Genomic DNA, 17509 nt, shown 5'->3' on the forward strand with positions numbered 1-17509 from the left:
ATCTCACTTATATAGTAAATAAGTTGAGAAAAATCTTAGTTTTTACAAGAATGGCGATATTGGATATTAAAATCGTGTGGATATAAATCGTGTTATCGGATTTAAATATTGCATGAATAGGAATAGCGGCATTGGACTTTAAAACTCGTGAATATGAATCGCGATATTGGTTTTTAAAAACAAGTGAAGACGAATTACGATGCATGATTTTCAGGTTGCTTGAAAACGAACTGCGTAGCTTGTAAGTTACGTATAAATACGAAATCTATTTTTGATGTTGCAAACGAGTAAATATAAATCCCAATATTGGATTTTAAAAATGCGTGAATATAAATCTCTTAACTGATTTCAGCACAAATTCACGATATTGGATTTTTAAATCGTGTGAATACGAATCACGATGTACGATTTTTTAATCAGGTGAATACGAATCGCAACGTGTGACTTTTAAATTCGGTAAATACGGAAATCAATGTTTGATATTATAATCACGTGAATAAGGACCGCGTTATTAGCAGATTCCGGGTACAGTTCCAACTATTCAAAATGGCGAAAATCCGCCGAACCGCCAGAATTACATGTATGTAAACATCTCGTTAACGGGATTCAGCGAAAGATTCAAAATTTAAATCTTAGATTGCTGAATCCCGTGAAAATTTCGTAGGATTAGAAGTTTTTGATTAGCGGAACCAACGGTACTTAGAAACGCGGAATTCTGGGATATTCCCTGAAAACTCATATGTTCTGCTTTTAATTTTTACATCCTGAAGGATGATACGAAAACTACGGAATTTTGGGGTACACCAGGAAAACAATCACCCCTGAGAATCAGCTGTATTGCCTCAAACGAAAACAATATAAATTATGTATCTTTTATGTAATGTATATTGAATATATACATTATATAAAAGATATAATGTATATATTTAATACATTATATCTTCTATATAATGTATATATTCAATATACATTATATAAAACATTATACATTACATATTCCCCGGCCCAGACACCGGATTTTCGGGATGCCGAAAATCCTCAGCGGCCATGTCGTATGATTATGCGGCATGTAAAAGATCCCTGGAGTGCCTTATTGGCTCTTGGCATTTCCGGAAAAATTAAAAATTCCTAGTGCACTTTAGCATCCAAATAGAGTCTCGGTGCTGCCATCTAGCGTGGCAGAAACTAGACGTTCAAATTAACATGACCAACGGTATCTCACCCATTGTGGTGGTCCTGAAAGAGTGGATACCACTTCTGGAGAGCGCACTAGGTCTGCTCATCAGTAAGACCGATTGTGCAGCTCATTGGGAAAAAAAATTATAAATATATTTTAGTACACTTTTTTTAATATAAAAAAATTACGAAGATTTATACTTATGGATTAGTTTTACTGAATTCTTGTTCTTTTATACACATATACAGCCTTGTTCTATAAAAATAATGGCTGAAAAACTAAACTAATGAAGGAAAAACAGCACGAAAATAAATCCAGCGTTACTATGGGGTTCGAACCCGCGACGTCTAAGGTGCCGAGTATTTGGCGAAACGTATCACATCACTTGGATTCCACTCTATTCATATTTTAGTATAATTTAAGCTCTTTAATAACTTCTTCAAAGTAGATATTAATTCATAGGAAGGCTTATGTGCTTACGCATTCTTCGGAGAGATTCGGTTGGACGTGTTTCATGAAGACATCCCACCACATTTGCAGGTGTTCCTGAGAGTGTGGACTGTTAGGTTGTACTCGACCTGTTTCACTATTGTAGAACTCCATCCACGGCTTGATGGGACCCAAGAAGTGAACAATTTTCACATCCTTTCCGAACCTGCAACATATTAAACTCGATAAATAATTAGCACAATCACACTCAAGCTATGAGAACAACGTTTATTGCGTACAATTAGCTCTAAGATTGTCACTCTAATTATATTTTATAACCGTCGTTGAACAGTCGACCCAATTTTTGGGTTTACGACTGCTAATGTTCAATTACGTAGCCTTGTAATGTTGAACCCAATCCAGAAGACAAGGAAACTCCTGGCTCAAGTATTGGGAGAAATTTTGCCTTCGTGGAGGACTTTTTGATGGAACTAACCTGCATTTGCGTTACATGGGGAGGAAGACCACGAGAACCTCCCACGGTTAGCCTGACGGCAAGGGGACTAACCCACGATCCGTCTACCACTGAGGATATTTCACGTCAGCATTGTGGTCGGTGAAAGCCGGATGCAGAATTCGTATCAACTGGAATTCGAACCCGGTTCACCTCATTGGAAGGCAAACGCTCTATCCCCTGAGCCATCACGGCTCTTGTTACTCGAATTATGTTATTTAAAAATATAATAATCGTGATTTGTCCATTCACTACACTTTGCTGTTATCATGGTTTCGGCATATCAAGTTTTTTTTTCCGCCATGGCAAAACGTATCAGTAAGAAATTACAATACACTGGCGTTGGAAAAATGTAAAATTTATCAAAAAGAAGAGAGAGAGGGAAAGAGTGAAGAGTTGGAAAATTGCGTAACCATCGCCTATTACATTTGCAAAAAGAATAGAAAGTATCTGTACGGTAAAATAAGAATTAGAGATTTTAGTTGTTAAATGTGCGTAGTGACATTGAGTAAATTGGTTGATTGAATTAAATAAATTTGCTTCCGAGTCCATATCGTGCTCTTTTTTGTGAGTGAGGAACTAAAGATTACGTTATGCTGTCATTTATTGTCCGCAAATAACAAAATCTATAAATCTCCGACATTCATTTGGATTGTTCGAGTCTTAGCGCTCGGTATTAGCTACAAGAGAGGTAGCGTTCGCTTTAAGTTGTAGGCTTTTTGAGGCTAAACGCGCTTGGAAGTTTCCTCTATTAAAAAAAAAATCCTTAGAGATTTTTACTAAGTAATTTCATCTACTGAAAGCTCCAACATCTAATGTTTAGCAGCAAAATAAATTATTTCTCTCCCCTCTCTCAAAATGAACCTAGAATTATCATTCATTTAGCTCTTCAATATAATCATCGAAAAAATATCTTAACAAAACTTCTTCATGAAATCAAATTAGTGCAATACTTCATCCCATGGATTTATACAGTTGATGATACATAGGAAAACAAAAATACCTCTTATACAAACTACATTATATCAATATATAAACTCCTCCTAGAAGATGTAATTTTTTTAACCCTTTTGTAAAGTCAAATAAAAAGTAACTCTTTATAATTCAAATTTTGGACACCTCGCGTAAAAAACGTTAGTTCAATCAGAGAAGTATGTTTATGTATCAGCATGCATAAATTTGTTAAAATATTTCGGACAGAAGATTCAAAATTTGAATTTTAAAACTCAGTGTACGAAAATTCGATCATAAGTTATTCAAGGTTATTCGTTCTTCATTTTAATGTTTAAGATGATCCATTACATCTCAATACTGAAGCTCTTTTGTTAAATACCAAGTTATTAATCTTAATTTATTTATCTTAATTCAATTTATTTATTTATCAAATAGAAGGTTAAATTTATTTAATCCAGTAATTTTTAATGTAGAATTTGAGTTGTTTAAATAGTGAATTACTAAGTTTAATTAATTGATCAAATAGAAGATTAAATGCATTGAATTGATCAAATATAGTTGGTTAATAAGTTTAACTTCGTGGGCTCTGCCTCCTGTTCTCTGACGCTCCCCAACCCCAAAGATTGCTATATATAAAATCTTATGGTTTTCTTTGCATACCATTCTCGCTACTAAGTTAAATCCATTTGAAATGTGTTCTAGTGGAAAATCTTAATTTAAATTAATTATTTGAATAAAATTACTTTTGAACCTACATAAGTATAATTAAAGCATAATATAAAACACTCTGTTAGTTGATCTATTTGCTTTTAACTTCTCAATTCTTCCCAACGTACAGTTCAGTTTGTTTCAGTGTTCCGTTGTCCACGTGAATTTTCATTCAGAAATGTTTCAACATATGCGTTTACGCTTTCATGCTTATGTGACTGTTCACACGCTTGATATTTTAATTCTTTATTGCCAACGCGAAAAAGAAACGAGGATGAATTTCATTTATCACCGTGTGTGAGAAATATATATAATTTGATTAAATAGTAGATTAAATTCATTAAAATGAGCAATTCTTTAAGTTAAATTTGTTGAATTAATTAAATATCATCATAAATTTATTGAAATGATCAAATAGTAGTTTAGGTTCAAAATAAAATTAAAATAATATTAGGAATCTGAAAGCAGGCTTACTGATTATATGCAGGCTGATATGTATAAGCAACGTTAGCATTCATATTATAGATAAAAGACAAATGTTTTGATATGTCAGCCGTTCTCCAATTACTGAAATAAGCGTTTAGAACACCTTGGTCACCACCTGGAAATAAAAGAATTGTTTATCTCTATGAGGTCTAAAATTACTTTCATATTTATTTTATTTGTTACTTTTTAAGAAAAGTGCAAGCTTTAAGCAGTCTTTAATCGTTAATATATAAAATACTGGAATTTTTATTGTTTTAAAACGTTTTTCAAAGAATGTCACCAATGTCAATTTAAGTAGTTAAGAAATTAAACATTTTATGAAATAAGATCTTCTTAACACCATTGTCCAAATTTTAAGTCATTTTAATAATGTGAAATCGATTAACTATAAAATATGGTACCTAATAAATGCTTTGGCAAAAACCCAACACCTACGGTTTAAGTAACATATTGATCAAAATAAATATATTTTCAAATAATTTTTAGGTGGCTTTAAATTTAGCATTAACCCACCCTTAAAGGCCCAATGCTGCCATATAAGCGGCATGGCACTTTTTTATGAGTTCAATGCCAAGTGTATGGCAGGAAGAACCATATTTTTATGACAACTATAGTTATAATTTACATAATTGTACTTAATTATACAATTATTAATATTTTTACTAAGTATTACAATCATGGTCGATGGGAGGTAAATTTGAAAAACGTTAAAGGTTAAATCTATTGTTGTTTTAAATAAAACCCAAAAAACTGAAGCAGTAAGATTAAAAACTTTATTCATTTCAAAAATATATTAATAGGAAATAACAGTCGCCATGTTTCAAGAGCTAAAAATTAAAATGCTGAATGTATATGAATGCCGATTATTCTGTTCGTTCCTCTCCATAGTGAGTGGAAACGCATTTTATCCCGATTTGCCCCTCTCGGCTGCTGTGGTTTTTTAGCTTTCTTTTCTTACCTTTATTTTTCCATTTTTGGTTGGTGATTTAATGTTTTATATTGCAAATATCACTTTTGTTTCTTCTCATTCACGTTTTGAATATAGGAGCCTATTTTTGAGAGCTTGCATCATGTAGACTGTTATTTCCTGTTTATATATTTTTAAAGCGAATGAAGTTTTTAATCAGCAAATACCTAATAGTGTTTATTTATTTGTTTATTTACTTTAATAATAAATGATACAGAAAAAAATCTTAATTAATAATAAACATCTGTTAATATTTTTTCATGATATTTTAATGTAATTTTATATCTTGAACATTACTTACAAAAACATTAAAATAATTATTGCATTGAGAAACGGAGTGAGAAATTTAACTGAAGTTATTCATTCTTAAAGGACAACTATTTGCTTATTTTTGCTGGCAAAAGGGGTGGGAAGTCGAAAATTGCTAAAAATATGATTGTGTAATATTTGAATGGCCTTTTATTAATCAAAACATATACTGCGAAACAGGTGTTGATGTAAATAATAGCTCACCATCGAAACTTCCCTTTCCTAGAGCTTGTTGGATTATCTCTTTGTATGTCTGATGATTGGGAGTAAAGACAAACACACCGGAGTTGAAACAGTCTGGCCAGCCACAATCGGGAACTGCAGAAAGCTCTTCTTTTTCAAACAGCTCATCACAATTTTTAATAACCTATACGAAGAAGTTATAGTTAGTTAATAACATAAAGAAGTAACGTTATGCCGGTAAAAGAAAATGTAAAGAGGGCCAAAAAAAGCTGAAACAATCTGAATGACTTTTGATCTAATAATCGGATCTTCACGTTCTAGAACTTGATCTTAATGGTTCGAGGAGGTGACCTCAAATATGCTAATTAATTAAAGCAGATGATAATTTAAGTTACGAAATCAAACACAAACATGCTTTTTCTCTGATTAAACATATATTTTTTTTCAACTGACTCGGTTTTCTGACTCCCAAAATATCGGGCTTAGCCGCAATCTGGGAAATAGGGTCCCTATAGTTTGGTCAGGAGATAGAACCAAAGTGTGGACTACCTAATGTTAATTTTCGCTTATTTTTCACCATATCTCGAGAACTTTTGAACCATATCTCGAGAACTTTTGAACCATATCTCGAGAACGAATTGAAAACTTTTTGCACACAATTAAAAAAATTCGTTTCTTCAAAGATAATTCTAGTACATTTTTATTATTGTTTATTATATTATTTTATTACAATTGCAGGGGTCTGTCCAGACATTTTGTGAAAGGTCCGTTTTTGTAAAATTGTGAAAAAATTACTCTTAATTTGTGAATATAAAATAAACATTCTTTCAACCAGGTCCGCTTTTGTGAATTTGTGCAAATAGGGTCCGTTACTGCAGAAAAACTTTTTCAAGGAGTTTTTAAATTGTAAAGACATACAAGATTAAGCTTAACACTGCAAAATTATAGTTGAAAAAATTAAATTTTAATAAATAAGCAGCAATTGCAGCTACTAAATTAGCTATGCACCTTACAAATATTTAGTATTTAGTCTATACTGCTGAACGCAGAATATTTCGGACGAATAAAGGAAGAAGCGTCTGCCGAAGGCAAAATTTAGTTCGTTTACATCTGTCTTTCTTCCCCCCCCTTCCTGGGAAGGGTTTATTCGATTAACAAAACAATAATGAAGATAAACAAATTTGTGAAAGGTCCGATTAAAAGATAAATTATTTTGTGAAGGGTTTTTAAGTTAAAATATTTTGTGAAGGGTCTGTTTCTATGAAAAGATATTTTGTGAAGGGTCCGTTAACATACCCAAATTTCTTCTAAACAGACCCCTGAATTGAAAAATTTTTGGAATTATAAGTTATAAATTTTTTACATCATTTCAAAGTATGCAATTTTACTTGACAAAATACAAAATTAGAGCGAAATCTCTTGAATAGTTTCTGAGAAACCGAATTTTAACTATACGACTTTTATAAAATTCGATTTCTCAGGAACTTATTCGAACGATATCCCTCGAATTTTGTATTTTGTCACGTAAAATTACGTACCAAATTATGTAAAAAATTGTATACCTTACAATTAAAATTTCTTTCGACTATTTTTTAATAAAACTAAAAATAAATATTTACTAAACAAAAAATTTTTTTTGCATGGAATTATCTTTGGATAAACGAATTTCATAATTGTGTGCAAAAAAATTTCAATTCCTTTAAAAAATTCTTGATATGGCGAAATACGCAATAAGTTAAATAAACATTAAGGGGTCCAAACTTTGGATCGCTTTCCTGATCGAACTATGGAGAAGATATTTCCCAGATTGCGGCCAACCCCTATATTTTGGGGGTCAGAGAACCAAATCCATTAAAAAACGGTATGTGCGTTTTGTGTTTGATTTCGCAATTTAAAATATCGGCTGCACTATTTAATTAGCATATTTGTGGTCAAACCCTCGAACCAATAAGATAGAATCAAAATTGGATCAAAAGTTATCCAAGGTAGTCCCTTTTTTTGCGCATTGCTCAATTGCGTAAAGCTCAATTTAAAGAAAAGCTTTAAAAAGTTAGCTAAAAATTTTGTTTTATGTATAACTTTTTATTTCGATCATTGTTCTTTTGAGCAATAATCGCTGCTGAAAAAAACGGATCCCACATCTTACATGTCCTTTTTCATAAAAACAGATTTTGAGCTGTATTCATTTTCTTAAATATACATTTCTATTTTCTAAAACATGCATTTCAGTTTTCATAAAGATAAAATTCAATTTTCTTAAAATCAACGAAAAGCTCAAAGACGAAATTCCACATGATTCAGTTTATTAATTTGAACAAGATTTCTTAGGTTGTCAGCAATACAAAATTAATAAAACTTAAATGTAATGTTTACCGACTAACTATTAATTTATCCCTAATTTAAAAATAATTACCTGTAATATTTATCAAACATTCTGTCTATTTAAGTTTTAGACTTCGAATATTGTAGAGATGCCAAGTCAGAGGCTGAATTTCATCCTTAAGTAAAATAAATCAATAAATTGTCGTAATTTTGTGGTTTGAAATGGCAACTATCTGTTTGCACTATTTCTATTGGACAATACGCATTCCCATCCCAATAGAAACATATTCCTATAGTTTTTTATCTAACTTATTGATCATTGATGGATTGCGGGTGGACAGATAAGTAAAGCAACGTCAACTTGTCTCTATTCCAAATAAAAATCTCAAAATGAAGGGCGGTTTTTCTTTATAATTACTTATTCATAAGATATTTTTATTATAGGACATTCTTAAGCAATATTTTCTTAAATAAACACACTTTAATTGGAACAGGCACGTTTTAATAGTTTGACAATTGGGTACTTGCACTTCTAGAAGAAGATCACAAATACCCACACATGTGACCTATGACGTCAGCATCAGCTGATCGTTTATAAGCAAAATGGCGTGTTAAATTTGAGCTAAGTTTCTCCACGTAAGTTAGAATGTTAATTAACGAAAAGTAAATAAAATACAGAGCCGTATCGCACATCAAATTTGTTGAAATATAATTATTTCTCGTCTGCATCTTTTACTTAACAAAGATTTATTATTTTTTAAATTTTTTTACTGTAACCGTGATATATTTTTGATTTGTGTACCTGGCAACTTCGATACATAATTATTTTGTTTTATGTTCTACATAACCTCGTGCCAGTCTTTAAGTTAAGAAATATATATTGAAAGAATTGAAATCTTTGTGAAAGAATGTAGAATGTGTCACTTAAGAGAATTGATACTTGAGGAGTTAGGTTTACTCGAAATAGAATGGGAAGAACAGTTGCTAACGTAAACAAATGCCACGTTTCAACAACCAATCAGAATCGCGATACCCACACTACGTCATTTGCAGGCATCCCATTATAAACAGTAAGTACTTAATACGGTATATTTATTTTTTAATATAATCTTATACAAAATTGTGACCAGTCAACATACGCAATTAAAATAAAGAATACAAAATTAAATAGGATTAGGAATTCTTAATAATTAGGAATTAGTACTCCACACTACTGTTAAATAATCGCTTTTTCGAAAAACATTCAACGATTTTTAAATTTTTTTTAGTAATCAGAAAGTAAACACGAACTTAAACAATGCATCCAGTTGCGATGGCAATTGGGAAAAATAATTATGTTTAAATTTTCTCCCAATTTAAACTGTGTTTATTCGGATAGTTTAATTGACTACTTTCTGATTTCGATATAAAAATCTGGTTATAGTCAAGAAACAGAAAATGGTTGAAGCAATAGTGGGAGTTGGCTTAACGGAGCGAGGAGGCAGAGCCCCTAATAAATAATACTTTAAATATGTGTGTTGTGGGAAGAGACAGAACGAATCAATCTTTGTTTGAAAAGAGAAACGAGTTTTATAAATAGACATCGCACAGACCTTCATTTGTTTGGTGCGTGTTTGAAAATCTATTAAAATTTCTAAGCTGGCGACATGGAATTAAGGATCCACATCTGTGACGAAGAATTTTTAAGAATTTATCTTTCTTTTCCAAAAGGTCTTTTGTATTTTTAGCATTGTTGATGAGTGTGTTACAAATGGATGAATGTGCTCTACTTACTAAAATATCTGCGTCTAGGAAAACACACTTTTGGAACTGAGTGAGCCGCCAACAGTGAAACTTAGTGAAAGTGACGCCAAGGTCCGGCCTTGTGAGAATTGCCAAGTTAGCTTCATCTTTACTGTCTAAGACGTCAACTTCCTGCACCAAGTCGTACACATTACCTAATAGACCTCTGAAATCATAGCAAAGGGAACACTTATTCATACAGATCAGCCATTTTTTAAGATAGAATAACTTATGACGATTTTAAAATAGAATAACTTTTGACGCCACAAGCATCAAACATAGCATAATTTAGCATAATTATATTTTAAAAATAACTATAAATCAGATGCATGCAGAAATGTTGGAAATACCATGGATAACTCCCCGATTAGTTGCTCCAAAAAAGAGGAGCGTTATAATGTAAACTGTATAGGGGGCTAAAAATATTGGAATAAATAGAAAAAAATTGGAACGATGGAATAATACATTAACATAAAAATTTAAACTAATATTTTAAACCTTATGACCTGCAGGAACCTTACACTAACTGAAACATACGAAATATAGCTGCACACTTTTCTAAGCTCGTTGAATTTGCAGTTTAAGGTCAAGATGTCGCAACTATGCTGAGTTGGGGCAATAATAATCTATTACGTACTCAAAGCAGCAAAAATAAATAGTGCTCCAGCTACAATGCCCGACTTACATAAAGCCATTTATCTAAAGTCTATATCTAAATATATATTTACAGGTAGTAAGCCACTTCCTGCTCCACCTGAACTAGAAAAAAAGAAAAAAAATAACATTTCGTAAGTAAGAAATGAGAAAAAGTGCCCTGTTGAAATGAAGTAGGCTTATTAAATCCAAAATATCCTCCACATTTTAATATCGCTTAAAATATGCTATGTTACATGTCATTTACTAATCCCAGAACAAAAACTTGATAATATGTTCAATTTCATATCAATTTTGGAAGTCTTTAATTCTGACACAGACTGAAACTTTGGCATATATAGTCCTATTGATAAGGAAAACTCTCACGTTTCTTAGGAAAACAGATCAGGTAAACGGTCGGGCCATTCATGGCATGCACCAAAAATAAACACCATGAAAATATTGCAACGTAAATGGAGGCAGTGTTCTCTTCTGGGAAATCCAACTTGGGCAACCGATTCTCTCCGCAAATGACAATAAATGGATTTTGATGTTCAGCAGCCTTCAAACAACCTGGGGGAGGGGCTAGATTAAGTTTACCACCATAGCTGAAGCCTTAACTGGTAGATAGTTTTCAACATGGACTATCCTAAATTGTTTTTATATCGCACATTTGTTGTAGGACACATAAAACAAAACAGTAGAGGAGAAAAAGAAATGTTCTCCAAATGGATAGCAATGTGAGGGCTCACAGATGTTTTGGAGAAGTCTTCGATTATGATGATAAACTAAACTTAACCTTTCGCCATTTCCGCCAACAGCTGGAAAAAGCTAGAGGCTCATTTGGTAGTATTTTAAAGAAGAATTGTAAATCCACATCGGATTTTCCAGATGTCTTCATTTACGCTGCCAAATCATCACAGTGGTGGTATTTGGATCGCAGGGTGCAATTGTCATGATTGGCTTGTTCTTTCTCATGACCTCAATCTCCAAGAAAACTTGAAGGATTATCCTCAGTGAAGCAGTATATACAAAAAAGAAAGTTTTAGTCTGTGGCAGAATTGCACACTGCTATCATTGAAACTTGACATAATATTGATGCTATATTGTTCTCCTGGGATCGGTAAATGGCATGCAACGTCACATATTTTAGGTCATAAGAATGTAGCGGATATTTTGGTTATGATTGGAGACTTGATTACGGCAAGTATTTTCCCCCTCCTTTACCATATTCCATGCGTCTTTTCTCTCAGACGAAGAGAATTAGGTACTCCTTTTAAATACGTGTTCAGATATGAACTTTCTTAATATAAATGTTAGGTTCGGTTTGGTTTCTTTTCGTCCAGCTATGGCACAAAATCAATGCGGCTTTATTTAAGTAAGACACCCAGCATAAAATGTATCGAATAAAAGATACATTTGGAAAAGAATGAGAAAATAAAATTAAAAAAATAAATAAGATTACGCCTAAAGCATTTGGGGATCGTGAAACCTCTCATTTCACTTAGTAAACACCTTTAAAAGTATTGATAAGTAAACTGTATGTTTTTCGACAAATTTTATTTGTTAAAATGGAATGAAAAAAAATAATATTCGAAGAATAAAATAAATTATTTGGAAAATATTAGTAATGATGAAATATTTAGTTCAACGTCACGAAGAACAGGCAACAGCTTAACCCTTTGACGCAGAATTTTTAACAAACATACTTTTTTTCTTATTTTCATTAATTAGGTTAAAATATGTAAAATGTATTATTTTTAGCACTTGAATAATCATGGTTATGAAATAAAGCATGAGATACCAGTAAAATCTTCCAAACTATGATTTTTCAAATTTGAACTTATTTGCAGTTATTTAAATCTAAGAGAAACAGTTATACATCATTGAAATTTCTTTAATTTACAAAATCAGCTGTTGATAAATTTTTAAATATAAAAAAAATAATTATTGCGATTTTTTTTTAAATTTTATATTTTAGTACAAAAATAATTCTGATAGTTTTACAGATATTTTTAGTAACTATTACTTTCGTTTATAAATAAGAAACACCAAAATATATTTTTGCCTGCAATTAGAGCGCCAGAAAAAAAAATATAAAAGCGACACCGGTTTCCTATCTGCGTCAAAGGTTTAACAGCTTTTAATTAAAACGGCCTAATGAAGTAGCAAAACAAACTTTGTTTTAAGCTAACAGTAAGGCTTCGGCAAAAACGAAATTGGGAATAAAAACTGGAAAAAAACTCTAGGACAGCGGTTCCCAATTTTTTTTCCCTCGGCTACGGAACCCCGAATGATCAACCTTCTTTCGGCGGAACCCTGATTTTATAAAATAAAGACAACTATGAACGCATTGACAAATAGAAGAATGCTTTATTTTGAAAATATTTCATAAGAAAAATGAAATGATTTTATAGTTTTATCACTTAACTTTTCAATTAGGTATTATATCCGACAGTTGAATTCACAGTCCTGGATTTTAATGCAGTCTAGTATTGAAAAAAATTTCTTTTTGATACATTTATGTAAGTTATATGAATAAAATAAATGAAAATGAATAAAATAAGCCAAAGTATTATTTTCGTTGAAATGAGAACTTAAAAAAACTACCACAAAAAAATTCTGCGTTGAAAATGGTTATTAGGGAAACAAATTTCTTTATTAAAGAGTAAAAATAATTAATTTTGATTTTTAAAAGCGCGATGCGAAACACTAATGAAATTTTTTTATAAATGTATGCTTTCTTTTATTCAATATTGTTTAAGAAAATGCTATTTCTTTTTATTTGCATTTTCCTTTAAATAACTTCGTAAAGACAACCGAAGTATTGAGTAAATAATAGATTATTGATTGGATCCAAATATGATTACAGGTTTAAAAATGATTTTAAAAAATTCCCAGCTATTGGAACCCCTTTAACTCTTCCACGGAACCCTAGGGTTCCGTGGAATACTATTTGAGAATTGCTACACAAGGGTATCTAAGAATCCTTGTATCAGTATTTTTTTGAAAAGTCCTCCTAAAGATAAGTGCAAAGAGTTAATTATAACTACTCTAAATCAATGTATATTTCAAATCCACTAAATCTTATCTTTTGTATGCCACAGATTTCTTGCATTTTGAGAGTGTCAGTGTGATAAGATATCACTTTTTACGAATTTCGATCACGAGATATTTTATATTGCATATCCAGATCGAAGTTACAAACTAATAAAGGTCGAGCTCAAACTCTCACAAATACTCAGCTGGCGATAAGTAAACAAATCTAACGCTTAGAGAAATGCGTCATCCTTAATTTTATTACAGGTTTCTGTTGAATATATAACATTGAAACTTAGTTTTAAAAAAAGTTCGTGACAATTGATAAAAAAACTTTAATTATCAAGCTGGTTTCCACAACTATATTTACATGGCAATATAAAAACATAGCCCGACCTGATCGCTGCCTGAGATGTTTGATTTCTGTGATTTGTTGGGAACTGTGTCTTGCAATCAGTTCACAATAGGACTTCATGAAAAAAAGTTAATAAAAATACAGTAAAAAAAAAAGGAAAACTGTCACTCACCGTATTTTCTCTGAGACGTGTGGGGTAATGATGACGGCTAATTTTTTGGTTGTCTGAACATTCCTCAGACTCTGAGCAAGAACCAAAGCTCCCAAAGCATACGTGTCATTTGTGACACAGGTTACAAAAGCTTGCTTATCCACTAAAAAGAGAATAAATTTATTCAAAACCAATAATACAAATAATGATAAATTATAGTTGCATTTATTTTATTTTAATTATTTATTTATTATTTATTTAAGGGAAATACATGCACTATTGTGCATTTATCTGCAGCAGGACTTTTCGTAAAAAAAAAATATGCCTTCTTGTTTAAAAACAGTAATTTCATTAGAAAAGTTTAAAAAAAAATTATAAATACAAAATCGAATATTGCCCACTGGAATTTTAACTTTCTTTATCGGGTATTGTTAGTATCCTCCTAGCTTTCAGAACAACTACATAACTCTTCGGTTCTAAATGGGGAGTCAGTATATCGAATGCACACTTGGAGGGGGGCACATTTTAAGGAATGAGAATACCCATGATCGGAAATGTCCTCGCACTCGCCACTAGAGAATGGCTGAATGAATTTTAATTTTATGATTTTTTAATAAAAGTTGTCAAAAATTGCCTCGTTTTATCGTAGTTGTTGATTAAGCGAACAACTTTGCGAGCTTGCTAATTTTATTGCAAATTGACAAATCAGTAAATCGTGATAAACAGCCACGTCTTGACTGTTTGATACTATTATTAAAAAAAAATGAAAATTAAAATAATTCAGATAAATAAAAGTTACGAAAATGCACAATAACTTAAAATAAGCTCCCCATCCGTATGATGACATTTGCAGCAATTAAATTGCTGCCACGTAATTCTCCTTCAAAAATGAATAACTCAATCACTATATATTAAATACGAGATTCATCATGCATCCATGAAGTTTATGAACAAATTTTCACTGATGAATTAGGTTTGATTAGTAGAATTTTTTTTCTAATTGCTGCAAAAAATCTTTTTTCTTGAATATTCACATTTGTCTCTTAAATTTGAATGATCTTTAAAAAAAAATAAAAAAGTAGGAATTATTTTTAAATGTTTTAATACTTTTAAATCTTTTGAAGCGCAAATTACAAACTCCGCACAGAGAACACTAAAGAAGTATGCCAAAAGAGCAAAACGTCATAGGAGTGAAAGACACTTTATCTTTTATAAATAATATGAAAATCTTAATGTACATTAATACTAATGTAATAGCTTATGAATGCAGAGTTTAGGGGATGCGACTATGCTGCACTCAAATGAAAGTTCATTATGAACGATTCAGGAAAAATGGAGTTATAAACTAAACCTGACAAAACAGTGAAATCGCATAATTGGAGGAAAATATAATTATTTTTAAGGAAATTTGTTTCTCATTTCTGGAATGCAATCTGCGCCAAGAATTATAAAAAATTGTTACTAATTTATGAAATACCGTAAAAAAAAGGAAAACCGTCTATTTTCAAACCACAAGTGTACGGATTTAGAGTTAGATATCCATTCTCTGAAACATTCTAAATAAGTTCCAGTGCTTTAGAATGTAACTTAAGGTAAAATTATGTAGTTTTGTTCCAGATTTTTGAGTTTTGGGACACTGCTTGCAAAACACGGACATTGACAACTGCGATCCTTAATAAGCAAATGCCTTTTACTTTATTTTTGACAAGAATTTTAAAAATATATATTAAAGACAGTGCTTACTAAACGCTATAAATGTAGATAAATGAGCTGCTGTGGCTCAGAGGATAAAGTGCTCTCCTCCCAATCAGGTAAACCGGGTTCGAATCCTGGCAATGGCTGGTTGATTCGAATTCCACACCCGGCTCGCACCGACCACAGTGCTGACGTAAATTATCCTCAGTCAGACCGTCAGGCTAACCGTGAGTCGATTTCGTGAATTTCCTCTCTCTATAACGCAAATGCGGGTTAGTTATATTAAAAAATTCTATGCGAAGGCAAATTTCTCTCAATACTTGATTCAGGAGTTGCCTTGTCTTCTGAAATGGTTTCAAAATTGCAGGGAAACGGAGTTGAACAATGGTAGTCGTAGTTGGGCCCATGTCCAAGAGTTCGTGGGTTCAATTCCCGAAGACCGAAGACCGTGTGTTGTAAATGGTGACTGATGCATATTAAATTTGTCGAGTCTCAAAGTCCTCTAAGTTCCCATAACAAATCAAAACCTCTGGGGGTACTGATCCAGGAGTTTCCTTGTCTTCTGGATTGGTTCAAAATTACAAGGTTACGGAGTTGAACATTAGTAGTCGTAAACCCAAGATTGGGTCGACTGTTCAACGACGGATAAAAAGTGGTAGTCGTAAACTGAAAATTCGGTCGGCTGTTCAACGACAGTTATAAAATAAAATATAGATGCATGTAAATGATAACAAAGAATTACAAGGATAAAAAGTTCAAAAGCATCTCAATTAAGTTTGAAATTAATACGGAAAAGAGAAGAAACAAAAAGAATGGTTAAAAAAAATAAAACTAGAAAAAAGTACACAATATATAAACAGATACATTTTTAATTAAAAAGAAATTATAACATAATTACTTTTCGTATTGAGAAGATTTGAAAATGCTTGTTACCGCAACCGATCCTGGGCATGAAAAAGAAAGATTCTTTGTCAAACTTACTTTTTTTACTTTTAAATTATCTTTTTTTAAAGAGATAAGATATATTTCCACACTAATATTACAACTCTTATCGTGAAATTATTTATTATCACTTATTATCAATGGTTAGAGACTACTTGATTTGCCTTCTATCCTGTTAGCAAACGTATGATTCATGCGCTCAACGCGAATTACAACCAATGGAAATTCCAATCATTCAATTTTAAGATGAATAAATATCTAAAAATATCTAAACTCATTTCAATTTTATGAACAGGATGTTATAGTTATCGGTTAACGTACGTATTATCAGGTTATAGTTATTGGTTAACATACGCATTATCGGGACCAAATTTATTATAACGAAAGAAGATAGCCTAATACTTAGTGAGCGTCTCCTTCCTTCCTTCCTTCCGTCACAGAATTTTTTTAAACTTCTAAAACAAACTGAAACTTAAAAATAAATTATCTCCTTTTTATCTCTTAAGTATGTCAACAGAAAGTTAGGTCACTGCCTCCTCGCATCTTAAAAATCTTATGTAATGCATTTATTTTAACGTTGAAGCAATGATCGTAAAACGTTGTATTAACCTTAAATTGATGTTAATTTTCCCACAATTAAGACTGTTGGGTTCTAGTACAGCGATTTCCAAATAGGGTTCCGCGGTACTTTAAGGTTCCGTAGAAGAGTTAAACGAATCGGAAAGTTGGGACTTCTTTTTAAGAACATTTTTGAAACCAATTAATTACATTTAGATGTTATCCATGACCTATTTACTTAATATTTTGGTTGTCTTTATGATATCATTGAAGTAAAATGCCAATAAAAAAAATAGCACATGGAA

General features: G+C 31.7%; 1 protein-coding gene across 2 annotated transcripts in view; it reads right to left on the reverse strand.

Moving 5' to 3' along the window:
- LOC107438476 (glycogenin 1) overlaps positions 1-17509 on the reverse strand; it is a 31886-nt gene that overhangs the window by 3331 nt on the left and 11046 nt on the right. The window contains exons 1-6 of one of the 2 annotated variants that reach the window (XM_016050779.3): positions 16603-16863; positions 14031-14172; positions 9823-9997; positions 5749-5911; positions 4257-4383; positions 1658-1832 (exon numbers count right to left, since the gene is read on the reverse strand). In XM_016050779.3, the coding sequence (XP_015906265.1) occupies positions 1658-1832; positions 4257-4383; positions 5749-5911; positions 9823-9997; positions 14031-14172; position 16603 (783 nt within the window). In that variant the 5' untranslated portion in view covers positions 16604-16863. Of the gene's footprint in view, positions 1-1657; positions 1833-4256; positions 4384-5748; positions 5912-9822; positions 9998-14030; positions 14173-16602; positions 16864-17509 lie in introns of those variants that run through there. The other variant, XM_016050780.4, reaches the window with a different exon arrangement.

The sequence above is a fragment of the Parasteatoda tepidariorum genome, chromosome 6 (genome assembly GCF_043381705.1).
Source record: "Parasteatoda tepidariorum isolate YZ-2023 chromosome 6, CAS_Ptep_4.0, whole genome shotgun sequence".
In the NCBI taxonomy this organism is placed as follows: domain Eukaryota; kingdom Metazoa; phylum Arthropoda; class Arachnida; order Araneae; family Theridiidae; genus Parasteatoda; species Parasteatoda tepidariorum.